Source organism: Harpegnathos saltator, unplaced genomic scaffold (genome assembly GCF_003227715.2).
Source record: "Harpegnathos saltator strain DR-91 unplaced genomic scaffold, Hsal_v8.6 scaffold115, whole genome shotgun sequence".
NCBI classification, from domain to species: Eukaryota; Metazoa; Arthropoda; class Insecta; order Hymenoptera; family Formicidae; genus Harpegnathos; species Harpegnathos saltator.
This window is the reverse complement of record NW_020229890.1, coordinates 675921-689449: the sequence shown is the minus strand read 5'-3', so window position 1 is coordinate 689449 and position 13529 is coordinate 675921. Positions and strand designations below refer to the sequence as shown.

The 13529-nt window shown below is 56.0% G+C and overlaps 1 protein-coding gene across 7 annotated transcripts in view; it reads left to right on the top strand.

The window, feature by feature from the left end:
• The window catches only part of LOC105188282 (protein Fe65 homolog), a 172044-nt gene that overhangs the window by 67798 nt on the left and 90717 nt on the right, over nucleotides 1–13529 (top strand). The window contains exon 1 of one of the 7 annotated variants that reach the window (XM_025302800.1): nucleotides 2112–2282. The exons of the other annotated variants lie outside the window; for them this stretch is intronic. Coding sequence (XP_025158585.1) covers nucleotides 2261–2282 — 22 coding nt within the window. The 5' untranslated portion in view covers nucleotides 2112–2260. Of the gene's footprint in view, nucleotides 1–2111; nucleotides 2283–13529 lie in introns of those variants that run through there. 7 annotated transcript variants of the gene reach the window in all.

Below are 13529 nucleotides of genomic sequence, written 5' to 3'. Positions count from 1 at the left end.
ATTTGTGAAATCCAGTGAACCGGCGGGTTGTGGGTGGAGCGGAGGAGCGGGGAGAGGCGGGAGGGTTGGGCAAGTGGGATATATCGGCCGCGCATTCGAGAGGCTGCAACGCGAATTGTAAATTAAAACTTCCATCGCCAGCTGTACATTCATCCCAACTTTTCATCGTTATCTCTCTTTCCTTCTCTCTCTCTCTCTCTCTCCTCCCCCTCTCTCTCTCTCTCCCTCTCTCTCTCTCTCTCTCTCTCTCTCTCTGTCGTGTTGAAGCGCACAAATCAAAATACCAGGTGATCTCGAAACCGGCTCGGAACATTTTGCAACGCACGCAATAAAAAACAGAGCGGAAATGTCTGACGAACATTGAGTTGAAAGAGCTGCGCCGTTTAAATCCCTTCCTGTTCTGTCGGACAGGTGGATTTTTCGCGAATCCGATTGCAGCGGACACCTCACGTCTGTTCTGCGCGAATACCGCGCGCGCTTAAACTTCTCGGTCCGACCGCCAACTCTCAGGCAGAGCGGGGATCCGAACCGAACTCGGAAGAGCGCGCCGTCTGAAGTTGATACAGTCTCGCGCGAAGAAACACGAAAGGAAAGCATCTCCCGAGCAAAGAGGCAGCAGCAGGGACTCGCGCAGAGGGGTATGCGCGCACCTTCCGCAAGGTGTCCCCGAAGAAAAGGACGCGGCCGAGCCGAGAACGGTGCAGCGGTGCTGCCTTAATCCTTCCCCCAGGATCCCGCAGATCGACAGTTGGCCGGCGTTGCATCACACACATCGTCCGTAGATCGAACCGGCCGGTCATCCATCCCTACCACGTCCGAGCACATCTCCCTCCGAGAGGCCGCAAATGCACCCTTACGCCCGCGACTTCTTTCCCGAACCGTGCGAGAGAGCCCGCGCGGATGACGTCAGCCGGCGCACGATTGGCCGAGCCCGTGTTCACGTGACCGCCCGCTTGGCCAGTGTCTGGAGGGTTGCCGAGGGACAGAAGGAGACGCGCGCTCGACAAGACGAGAAGGGTGGAAGCGAGGAGGGCGCGATGGAGAGGAAGAGATAGGGGTAGTTAGAGCGAGCGAGAAAAGAAGGGCGAAGAAGGGTGGAAGAGGGTATGAGAGAGAGAGAGAGAGAGAGAGAGAGAGGAACGAAGAAATCGCGAGGGGTGCGCATGACGCAAGGGGCGCGAGGTAGAGAGAAGTACACGATGGGTGGGAGGGGAACAGAGAACGCTGGATGCTGGCGGGAGCGGATTGAAGCGGGAGCGCTGGTGCGAAGAAGACAGAGGCTCACACAGGGTGCGAAAGGGTGCGAAGGGCGGTGGAGGGGTGGTCGAGTGACGCTAGAAAGAGAGAGAGGGCGCTGGAGGGTGAAAGAGAGCCGGTCGGGTAGGGGGATCGCGGCGCGCGAACGGAGAGGGGATGATCGCGAGTCTCGCCAGTCACACTGCGACGACCGCGACGCCCCAACGTCTCTCGGGGTGCCATTTGTTCGCTCGTGACCTCGAAAAGCCTCGTCGTAATAATCATTCCCGACACGGCCGGCGTTTCCCGCGAACTCTCTCGAGCTCGATAACTCGTCGCGCGGCTCCCGATAAGATGAGTTAGAAAGAGAGACAGACAGACAGACAGAGAGAGAGAGAGAGAGAGAGAGAGAGGCTGGAGCGAGAGAATTGAGTCTCTCCGTTTGCGACCTAGAGTGTCGTCGTCCGTCGTGTCGAACAGGAGGAGGAGGAGGAGGAGGAGGAGGAGGAGGAGAAGGAGAAGGACGACGACGACGAAGAAGAGGAAGAAGCGTGATATATCGGACTCGTATATTTATCACGAGAGAGATCGGCGAGCCGCGTCTCTGCGCACGGTAATGCGCCCTCGTCCTCGCTCGAGCTGAACCGACAACTCGGAAGCCCCTTCGGCTCTTCGCGACGCTTCCCGCGAGCGACTCTCAACCCGCCCCGCAGCCCAACGCGCGCTCCGGCCGCGGAAGAATGAGTTAACCGCGCGCGCGGGGTGGCTCAGGTGCGAGAGGTCTCTTTCGCGCTTCTCTTCCAGGCTCGTGACTATAGCGAGAGAGAGTGAGAGAGAGAGAGAGAGAGAGATAGAGAGATAGATAGAGAGAGAGAGAGAGAGAGAAAGAGAGAAGGGAAGAAAGAGAGAGAAAGAAAGAGAGAGAGAGAGAGAGAGAGGGAAAAAGCGGGACACGTAGCCGGCGCGCGGTGCGAGTGCCGTCGAGGACACCTCGATAGTTGTGTAGAACGCAGCCACGAACACGATGGTGCTCCACGGAGTGAATCGTAAGTTATGCTGCCCTCCCCCCACCCCCACCCCCCACGTCGTCTCTCCCACACGAGCACGTTCCGCGACTTTAATTAGAACGGCCGATGCGTCAGCCGTATCGAGGATCGAAGTTGTTATTTATATCGCCCGATACGTTACCGCGAACGATCCTTCATTATCCTCGATACGTTCTCTCTCTCGTGTCTCTGGGCGTCCGTATTGCTGGTAATATAATCGCATGCCGCGCGGCGCGCTCATTTATCACGATCGATCGCAATTACCGCAGTTAAGCCGGCTGATTCGCGCGCGAGTAGTAACGCGCGCACAGTCCGGGCGCGCATCTCGCGTCGGCCATAAGTGGTCGGACGTGCTCGCCGAATCCCACTGTCTTCTTGTCGATGTACGTGTAGATTGAGTAGCGAACACACAGAGCATAGAGCAGATAGCGCTTACTCTCGCGCTATATATTATCCGTCCCTCACTCTTTTGTTCGCACATGTCCTGCTGCACGTAGCGCGAGCGTAGGCCTCTCGATGAGGATCGCGCTCGTTATCGCGCGATAGGACGGCGTCGAAAACTGCGGATCACTCCCGCGTTTTCTCCTCATTCATATTCATACGCGTGTAGCCGCGCTGTACGACGGCGCCTGCATTTTCATCCGCGCGCGATTAATTCCCCCCGGTAATTCGATCGAGCGCTCAATTATGTCTCCGTATACGTTTCTACCTTCCGCAGCGGCACGAAAGGTCACGCTGTCAGCTCAGCACCGTTCGTTCGCCAGCGCACACAGCGTGGGACACGCGCGCATGTGTGTGTGTGTGTGTGTGTGTGTGTGTGTGTTTCGATCGCGACTACAGACGCGCGCGCTGACGAAATCGCAGACGAAAAAGTCTGGTCGCGTGACCGGCGATAGTCGAAAGCACGGCTCATTGCATGCGTTCGATCACGCGAGATTAGAGCGACGTGACGGAACCGACGGTTCGCTCAGATACGTCTGACGAATGGCGAGAAGGGTGCAGTTGCGACTCGAGTTCATTCCGCGCCTCGATTTCCGCCGCGAGGCGCGGCCGTACCGAGTCGCAGCGAGCTGCCGAGACTCGCGGAGGAGACGTTCAAGTTCGTTCGCGAGAAACGGTTCAACCGGCGATTAAGAAGCCTAGTTGCGCGCGACTAGGCGCCCTTCTTCTTCTTCGTGTCCCTCAAAATTCGAAGCGAGTTGTAAGAGAGAGAGAGAGGGAGCGCATGTAACTATATATCTCCCATATATCGCATGAGTAACCTCGATCGATGATGACTAAGAGGCGGCGGAAGTCGGACATAATTGCTTTCTGGCTAATTGCAATTAGAAACTAGCCGGAAGACAGCGCCCGGTCGCCGGGACCCCGCGTCGTTGTCCGTCGAGAGAAGCGGTGTTTGAGATTTCGCCTGTGCCGGAGGGAGGGAGGATGGGAGGGAGGTGAGGGGGACAACTTAATGATACACCGCGGAGAGGGCGGCCGCGTAAAACCGTGGGAAGTTTTCTTACGTAAGCGCGCGCGCGCGCGCAGCCGATTAAGGGAAATTAGCGTGACGCGATGGAAACGTCGGCTCGAGTATGACAGGCGAATGACGGGCCCGAGGCTGGGGACGGGGCGATCCGTTCGATAAGTATCGCAGGCCGACGCCGACGACAACAATCGGAGGCTCGTAAAAAAGAATTTACGACGCCCCGGCGCGGCGGCGGGGATTACATCGGCGAAACTGCTGTCCTGTCTAATTCCGAGGCCTGTGCTCCCGTAAATTCGTCCGTCGCATCGGCCCGACACAACGACGAGAGCCGCTTGTCATCTGATCCGTCTGAGCGATAAGAGTCATTTGTCGGGGCTGTAAAGATTTTATCGCGGCGAACGGAAACGCTCTCGCAACACGAGGAAATATCTTCTCCTCGCGCATTTGCGCGTTATTATTTTCCCTCGCACTCCTCCCTCCCTCCTGCCCCCTTCCTCCGCTTCTTCTCGCACGCTGGCATCGTCCCTTTCATCTCCGTGGGAGTCGCGAAATACTCGGGGATCCCCGAGCGAATGCTGTACACAGGTGTCTGATCAGCGCGTTCTGATGGTATCGACTCAATTACGCGAAATCAGCGCGACGTGACGGAATAGAAGGCCGAGTGCGCCGCTCGAATAGCAAAAAGGGCGGAATGGTGGGTCGCGTTACAGCCCGGTCGCAGGTCCGCTCGGAAATCGATTAAGCCGATTTACTACCGACAACGACGCGGCCTCCGCAGCACCGCCGCCTCGTAAACAAGCGACAAAGCGACATTAGCGTAAAACAGCTAATGATAATAAATATCGCCGCATTGTGTGGTACGCGTGATTTTAAAGAGACCGGCTCGGCGATCGCGATGCGTAATGCAACGTCGGCCCTGCGCGACGGCGCGACGGCCAAACGGTGATTCGCGTCGACGCTGAACGACATCGGAGCGACGCGATTCCAGGATTCCGATACGCGCGCGAACCCTCGTCGGTAATTCCTCGTCGTCTCTCTTCGTTTTTCGCCGTAGCGAGAGAGAGAGAGAGAGAGAGAGAGAGAGAGAGCCGGCCGACCGCTCAAATAATTCCCGACCTCTTGCCGTTAAATGCAACAATGCGTCCCGTCCGCCGCCGTAATCCCTCCATGCGCGGCCATACGTGCGTCGCCGCCGCCGCTGCGGTGGCGACGGGTCCATTAAAAAACGATAACCATTAAAAATCTCCGAGGAAACGCGCGGGGATTCACCCTCGTAACCGCTACTCCTTTCTTTCGGAATGGCGATTGTCGGTCTTCCGCGGCGGATAGCCGAGATGAGGGAGGGAGTGGGCGAGCGAGAGCGAGAGAGAAGGAAATAAAGACGAATAGCAGAAAAAGAGAGAGAGAGGGAGGCAGAGATAGCCTAGCTTTTTCCAGCTCGGCGCGGAAAAGGCGAGGGTTGGCCGCAGGGGTGGCGAACGTTGGATCGCACTTTATGGTCCGCAATTATCGGCGGGGTTGGACCGCGAGGGTGTCTGGGAAAGCGAATTTTCTCGCGACCTCGAGTGCTCCCATCGGCTCGTAAAACTCGCGTATATCGCGCCGATGCAGCGTCGGCGCGCCTCTCGATGCATTAGCTAATTGTTGCGCCGATATCGGCTGCCGATTTGTCCAATTTTACTCGTCACTTCCGACGACACGTCACCGAGCCGCGAGTCCAACCTCCCGCCCGCTCGCTCGCGGGGCGATCGCGCGTGGAAAGTAAGTCGAATCGTCGAATACGGAGAGACTCGAAATCGCGCAGCGACATCATCGGCGATGCGATGAATATCGCGAAAATTAATTGAAGCTAAGGGTGACGGGAAAACTAGATACTCTTTTGCATTTACTTGGTGTTATATTACGCTGGTGTTATATTGCGGAGACAGAAAGAGAGAGAAAGAGAGAAAGAGAGAGGGGCGGGAGGGGGAAAGGGTCGTGACAGTTTTGATTTCAAGTTATTTTATTAATCGGATTATCGCAACGACGATATTTTAACGACGCGTCTCTGCGATATAACACCAACGTAATGTAACACCAAGTGAATGCAAGAGAATATCTAGCTTCGCCCTTAGCTTCAATTAATTTTCGCGATATTAATTGCATTGCCGATGACGTCGCTGCGCTACCGATGACGACCGCAAATTTGCGCGACGTCAAAGGGGCGCGACGTCGAATATACGTATCTTGGGTAAAATTATCCGGCAAGAGATACGGAGCAGCCGCGGCTGACAATTTTACCTGGTTGCACCTCTATGATATCTCCCCTGAAGATAATCGCGCGTGCGTAATGGCAAATATTTCAAGGGACTAAATCGTCAGTCGTTACGAGATAATCTCTCGTCGAGGTAACGCGAGGTGAAGCTTAATCGGATCGCTAATTGTAATAACTGTTGTACAGCAGTCCGCGCCGCAAATCTCGCGCACGTGTCACGACGACGCTGCGGCGATTCCGCACATTAGCTAATTGTCGCGCGTCGAGGCCGGGCCGATTTATCCAATTCGTTCGTCTCTCTCACTTCCGGCCCTTCATTATCAAACTTCCATCCCCCCGACGATCGGTCGGCCGGCCGGCCGGAGCAAATTCCTCTGCACTGGAATTACCTCGTGACCGGAAATCAATGCCGATGAATCCTCGCCGGTATTTGCAGGTAATCGTAGACTGATTGGGATTATCTGCAAACTCGAAGCGCGAGTATATCGCGATATATTGCGACGACGTCATCATCATCGGCGCAAATGACACAACCGCGATCGATCGCGACGCGGCGCATCTTCTAGCGCGTTTTCTTGTACTGCTTTACTTTATTTTTTTTATTTTTTTTATTCTTGCCGCCGTGTATTTTTACATCAACGACATCGATATCGACTACGTGGAGGGGGCGGGGGGAGTATGTGTCGACGAGTGAGTTTACGCAAGGAATGACTTCGTTATCTCTTCCGAACGGGAGACATGTCGTCATGGTAACGCTCACGCACATAAACAAAAGATATTAAAGGCGGGCGATAATAAAACAGGACGAAGGTGGAGCGCGCGACGTAAACCTTTGCGTCCTGGTGATAACGCAACACGCACGGTCGGACGGGTGGTCGTTGTTACGCGTGTGCGAATACGTCGTTACGCGATAATACACTGTACGAGATTAAGTATTTCGCAGTACCGGCGCTAACAAGCTTACGCTTTCTCGCCCGTAAAGGAAATCGAAGTGCCCGGTCTCGGCCAGCTACGCGTTTGTTGTCGCGCGCCGTACGAAGGAGAAGCTGCTTCCGCTCGCCGTTGTATTATTCCGAGAGAGAAGCAGTTTTAGAACCTTTAGGAGAAAGGAAGCTCGGAAGAATTCCTTCGCTTCGATGTGACAACGTGGCAGCGCATTTACAATTTATCGAACCGCTCCGTTATAACGAATCAAGTATTAATTCCCACAGCTGACGTGTGCATTTTTAGGAAAGGAGCGGTTTTAAGACTCTAAGGAAAAGAAGAAAAGACATTACTCTAGAAATGCATTCGCTCCGATGCGATATCGATAGAGTAATTGCAGTGTATCAAAATCGCGAATCGCCTGCCAGTTCGAACAGTTTCAACTTGAGTATAGCTAATCCGCCCACAAGAAGCAGCTCTGCTCGCCGTTAGATCGCACGTTAAAGAAGAAAAACGACAAGGTACGCGAAGTAGCGAAAAATATTTCATAACGGGACACGGAATCTCTCGAAGTCTCGTGCCAACTTTCTCCCTCCGCTGGACATTTCGCGCGCCTCTTCCGACTCTCTCTCTCTCTCTCTCTCTCTCTCTCTCTCTCTCTCGCGCGCGCGCTCAACGTCGCCATGACGTGTAATCTAAAACAGCAAGCCGGCGCACGCGCTGCTGTTTGTAACGAATCCCCATTGATAATTAAACTTCTCCGTCGCTCCGTCAATCCGGTCACGTATCCGACCGCGCTCTCTCTCGTCGGAAGACACTCTCGCGCTCGCGCCGCTGTTGGCGAGCTCAAAAAGCCGTTCTGGCTGCTCCTTATAAAACGCAATTATGAGCCTTAACCAAGTTTCGACGCACTTAATTACTTGAAAGTTAGAAGAGCCGCGCCGGCTGTTTCTCGACCCCGTCGTGACATCGCTATTCCGACGACGAGCCCTACGACGACGGCGACTGGGGGAGGGGAGGGGGACGAGGATGAAGGTGCTCTTCAGTTATAGCGGACGGCACAACAGTAATGAGCCCGGCATGCACCTGACATACTCTGCCTTCGTGAACTATGCCTATCAACGCGGCCAGAATTTAATATGCGACGTCAGAATGCGCCCGCTGGCTACAGCGCCGCCATATTCACAATATTTGCGGAGCCTCGATGACGCAAGCTCTCGCGCTGTAATTCGCGTTATCCCGACGGCGATATCGCGCGCTCAGTGTGTCAACGAGCTGCTGTTTCGCGAGCGCGACCGCCGCAAACGGCAATCGATCGCCTCACGTGGCCGCCGTTCCCCGAGACGCGAGCGTTTCGCCTCCATCGTCTCGAAATATCGCGTTTAATCTCTGTTGCCGCTATCGTCGTCGTCGACACCGTTAATAACCGCCGTTATTGTGATCCCGCGAATTACACTCCTCGAACGAGCGAGAGGCTGCAGCTGATGCGATCGCGCGAGCCGAAATCCGAGTTCCGCAGAGGGCGACTTGGGGCATAAAACTCTGCCGGAATTGCCAAGAGCTCGAGATCGCCTCCCCTCCCGCCCTTTCTTCGCGTCCTCGGGTGTGTCTCTTAAACCGTATGCAGTTTTACACGTCGCGCGTGTGTAACGATAACGAAAGCCCCCGGGGCGCGTACGAACCCGTCGGGCAATAATAATAACTGCGTTACATTGAAATTTCTGCGGGGAATTTACGGTGGTGGAATATACTCGTATATTCCGTTATTTCGTCCCGCTTCTCGCATCAGCTCCTGCGGCCCGGACGGTGACGCGACGGGCGTCTCGTATTTTCCATCGTCGATCTATCCTTTGATGTAAACAAAAAAGTTCGACCTGCGAAAGTCCGCCCGGACACTGTGGCGGGGGGGGGGGGTTGGTAGTCGAAGTTACAACACGCGCGCGTTGCGTAAAAGCGACGATTCGATCGCGCTCTCGGGATATTTTAACGCCATCAATTACCGACTCGGAAGTCGGCGGTAGACATTTACATCTACGGGGGCCGTAAATTGTAGAATTCGCGACTGCGGGCGCGCAATTTGAAGCTGTAGCTTCCGCATCGACGCTTCGTGGTTTACTGCAACGTAGGATCTTGATTCAAGAGAATAGCGTCGACCTCAATTTCCCCCCCCCCCGCTCTCTCTCTCTCTCTCTCTCTTTCTCTCTCACTCACCTCCGCCCCTTCTCTCAGCACAACAGACATCCGCGCAAACTCCTGAAGGATTTCTCGTTCCTCTCGAAAGGAACCTATATCCGACTTGTCTGAAAAGTAGCCCGCGTCGACGGTGCGTCGCCGCGTCGGAGCGAATTTCCCATCGCGAAGAATTCATGATCCGAGCCGCGAGTGCTCTCGCGCGCCCATTCATCCGCCTCGATCCGTCTAATCGGCGCTAAATGCGCCGAGAGAGAGAGAGAGAGAGAGAGAGAGAGAGAGAGAGACAGACAGACAGACAACGTTCCTCTCCTCGCATCGACGTGTCTCGCCGATGAGGAGTCTGCGGTTCCACTTAAACACCGAAAACCCAGTCGACGATGTGAGAACGCGCTCGAAAGCGAAGCGCATGCGGCAAGCATGCGTTCAGACATGCGAGATATCGCACTTCTGTGACACGAGCGGCCGCGCGCGCAGCTTGCTGGAAGCTGATCGTTGCCCACTTGGCGCATGTGGAAAACTTCCGCGGGAAGCTCTTTGCGAGCGGTCGGTGAGGAGGGGTGTCCGCGGCTCCTCAAGCCCCCTCGTAAAATACGCAAAGCGGCAAGCAAATGTTGAGGAGGCACTGAAAGTAGCGCGTACCCCTCCCTGCCCCCGCAAAGGTAGGCCGGAGCAATCGGCGGTTGGCCGCGAGCGATGCGCACTCACTCGAGCCGAAAACATTTCTTGAGCGTTCCCTGCGAGCACCAACTCGCAACTGAAAACTTGCCCGATCGCTTCTTTGCCGGCCGGCAAGAAAAACAAGAGCCGCGTTATCCGCCACTCACCGCCTCTCGCCGGGCGCCGTAATCGCAATTTGAACGTCTACTCTCGTCCGAATATCTTGAATATCGCCGCCGTCGTAGCGGTGCCGCGCCGGTCCCCCTCCCTCAGCGCCCCGCCAGCCCCGGTCTCGCCCCTAAATCTCGCCGCCCTCGTAAATCGTCCGGGGCATCCCCCGCGATGCTTCACGCGGTAAAATACGAGCGTTACACGCCGCGGATGCATGCATGCATCGGGCGGGCCGACGGGGTGCATCGTGGACGATGGGCGTTGCATTCGCGTCGACCACCGCCGACGCCGACGCCGTCGCCGACGCCGACGCCGCCGGTGTCGGTGCAGACGAGCGAGGATGCATCATCCCGCGTGAGCGAGGCGAGGCGAGCGAAATACCCGAGATGCATCCGCGATGAGAGTCACCCATGATGCATCTCCTGCCCTCCCCTTCTCTCTCTCTCTCTCTCTCTCTCTCTCTCTCTCTCTCTCTCTCTCTCTCTCTCTGGTTCGCGCACTCATGACGAGATCTGTGATTCGCGGCTGACGTTCTTTGCCATCTTCCGAGAGAGTATCAGATTGACGGGGGAGGAGGAGGGGGAGGGGGAGATAGCGAAAGAGGAGGAGATAGCCAGCGATGCGCGGAGCGATGTCTCGCGAAAATGCGTCGTGGTATGGCAGTTTCTTGGAAAGTGCATACCTCAGGTGCGCGTCGGAAGTAGCAGGAAACGGCGGTGAGAGGAGCGGCGGAAGGAAAGAAGGGGTGAAAGCGCGCGCGCGGGCGAGAGAGTGCAGTGCACATAGCGGGGACAATGGGCTATTTTGTAATATACGCGAGCGCGGCACGGGCCCGCTCCTGATACGCGAGATTGCTGCAGGCTTTCGCCCATTCGTGACGTCCTTCGCGGCAGCGAGCAAGGAGCATGTTGGAAAATGACGACTACACGGGAAAGTAGGAAGCGCGCGGCGCAGAGTCGTCGCCACGGATACTTGCGCGCGCGCGCGTGATTTTGCTTCCTTATCTGCGTCATTCTGTGATTTTAGTTTCGTCTGTTGCGTCTGTTGCGTTCCTTTTCTTTCGTTTGTTTTATTTATTTATCTCCGACAGCGCACACAAAGGTGTGGAGCCCGCTAGTGACGAGAATCGCGAGCGTAATTCGCGAGCGTCATTCAGCGAGTATCATTTCGCTCACCGACGACGCGGCGCGCTTTTCGGCTGACTGAAGCTACCGGAATCACCTCGCGAGCAAAATTACACACACGCGGTAATACTCTCCGTCTTATGCTACTTTCAGAACACGTTAATCCAGTCGAACTCTCCCTCGCGTGTCTCTGCGCGCATAAACCGATTCGAGTATCGATTCGTTCTATTCTCCGCGGCGGCATTAAAATTTCATAGAGTCCCGCGTATACACACACACACACACACACACACACACACACGCACGCACACCGCCGCATACCAGATTATTACAATTTATCATCCTCTACGAACGTACCCACGGTGACTCGTATCGAACGCATTGTAAGCAAAAAGAGAAGACAGAGAGAGAAAGAGAGAGAGAGAGAGAGAGAGAGAGAGAGAGTGAGAGAGCGAGAGAGAGAGAGGGGGGGTGAATAAAAGCGCACATACACACTCGCGAATACCGTGTACTCCTCGAAGCGCGACAGCCGAATGCCATCTCGCGAAATACACGATAACACGGCGCAGCCGCGTTTTCGATTTGCAATATCCCGCCGTTCCCCGGGGAGACAAATAAAAATCTAATACATATTTGTTCGCGCCGCGCGGCTGCGGCTGCAGCTCTCGCGTGGAACGGCGACGGCGGCGTCGCACAGGCGTACGTCGCGAAAACGGCCGTGAAAGCCGGAAAAGAAGCAGAAGAGCGGAAGACGACGGGGCGAGTTGAGTCCGTCGGTTGAAGAGTGCGGCCCTTTAGGCCCTTTAGGCCCTTCGCTCGAGTCCCAGACGCAGCGGCGCGACATTATCGCTTTCGCTTATCGACCTGGCCAGTTTACTTGGCGCACACGCTTCCCTCCGTGCTGCACCCTTCGCACACCCTCTGCCGCCGCCGCCGCACGTCATCCACCGAGCGCACGCACACGCGTGCGTGCGCGTGGGTGATGCGACGCGACGCGGCCATGATGCGATAAAGGTTCCGATGCTGAATCGAGCCCTCGAACATCGTCAGCGATGACGACACGCGGGCGATCGCTCGCGAACGCCCAGCCGGGGTGCCTTGATCCGCCGAGGGTGAGTGGGCGCGAGTGGGAGGGTGGTTTGTGCGTCATTTGCGTATCGGCGGCGTGACGGAACATTTCGGGGAACGATATTTAATAAACACACGTCCAGCGCGACTGAGTTGGGAGTTGATCTCCCACGGCGCGTTAATCCGCTCGTCGGACGCTGTTTCACGCTCGCATGGATAATCAGGAAGATGTCGGCCATTGAAAATCGCGGGCAGAGTTGAGCGACTGTGATCGGAAGTACTTTGCGCTCTGCAGTTTCGGCGCAGCGCGTGTCTCGAGAGTGTTACTCGACCTCGTCGTCTACTCGGCGAAAGTTTCGAGCGTGTCTCTCTCGAAGCGACCGACTCGGATCTTTATCGATCACTTCCGCGGAGGTTATTAATAAACAAACTCTAAGAAGATCTCGGTCTATTTGCGCGCGAAGCTGCTCCTTCACAAGAAACTGCCGCTTCATTTCCTAGATGGAGGAGGAGGAGGAGGAGGAGGAGGCTGTCGTTTCACGGAGAAGATCCTCCGGCTAAATATCATTAAAGCAACTTGCTGCAACTTCCCCCCCCCCCCCGTTTGACCCCCGACTGTCCGTCGCTGATCGAAAGCATTCCTTCCCACGAAGCAGCCGTGTTTTCTCGCTGCGAGTCTCGCTCCTCGATCGATTAATCGCCGCTCGCGTTTTTGCGCCGCGAATCGAAAAGCCGCGATAAAGAGCGGGGAAACGCTGGAGAGCGGACGGGGTAATGGGCGCGGCGTTGGAGAGGGTGGCTTGTTCGCCGGTGGTTGGAAAACCTCTCGCGGAAGTAGCAGGCGGTGGCAAAGGAACAGTTTTTCGAATTAATAGACTCGCGTAAAGGGAAAAGGACACGTTGAGGAGGAGAGAGAGAGAGAGAGAGAGAGGGAGGAGAGGAGGAGGAGCCGGGAGAGGAGAGTCGGGAACTCTTCATGCATAATACATACCACGCGCGGCAATATGTCGCTCTCGCCGCCTGCCTGCCTGCCTTGTTTTATGAATCTTTCTAGCCTCTTCAGTACGGCGACGCGGATATCTCCGAAAGCTGTCGCGCTTTTTCTCGCGAGATCTCGCGAGAGAACGACGCGCCGAGATCGGCCCTCATCGAAGGCCCTCGCTCGCTCGTCGGCGGCGGCTCCGGATTTACCGCCCGCTGTTCGCTCGCCCTCGAGGATTAATTGCTTTCGACTCGCGTCGATGACTTTTCGTTAACAACGCACGGAAGAGCGGCTCGGCGGTCGGCCGTCAACATCGGCTTCGACTCGCGGCCGCGATGTGTACAATCGCGATGGATATCGCGGGGATTGTTCAAGCACGAGAGAAGAGACACTCAGCGGGATA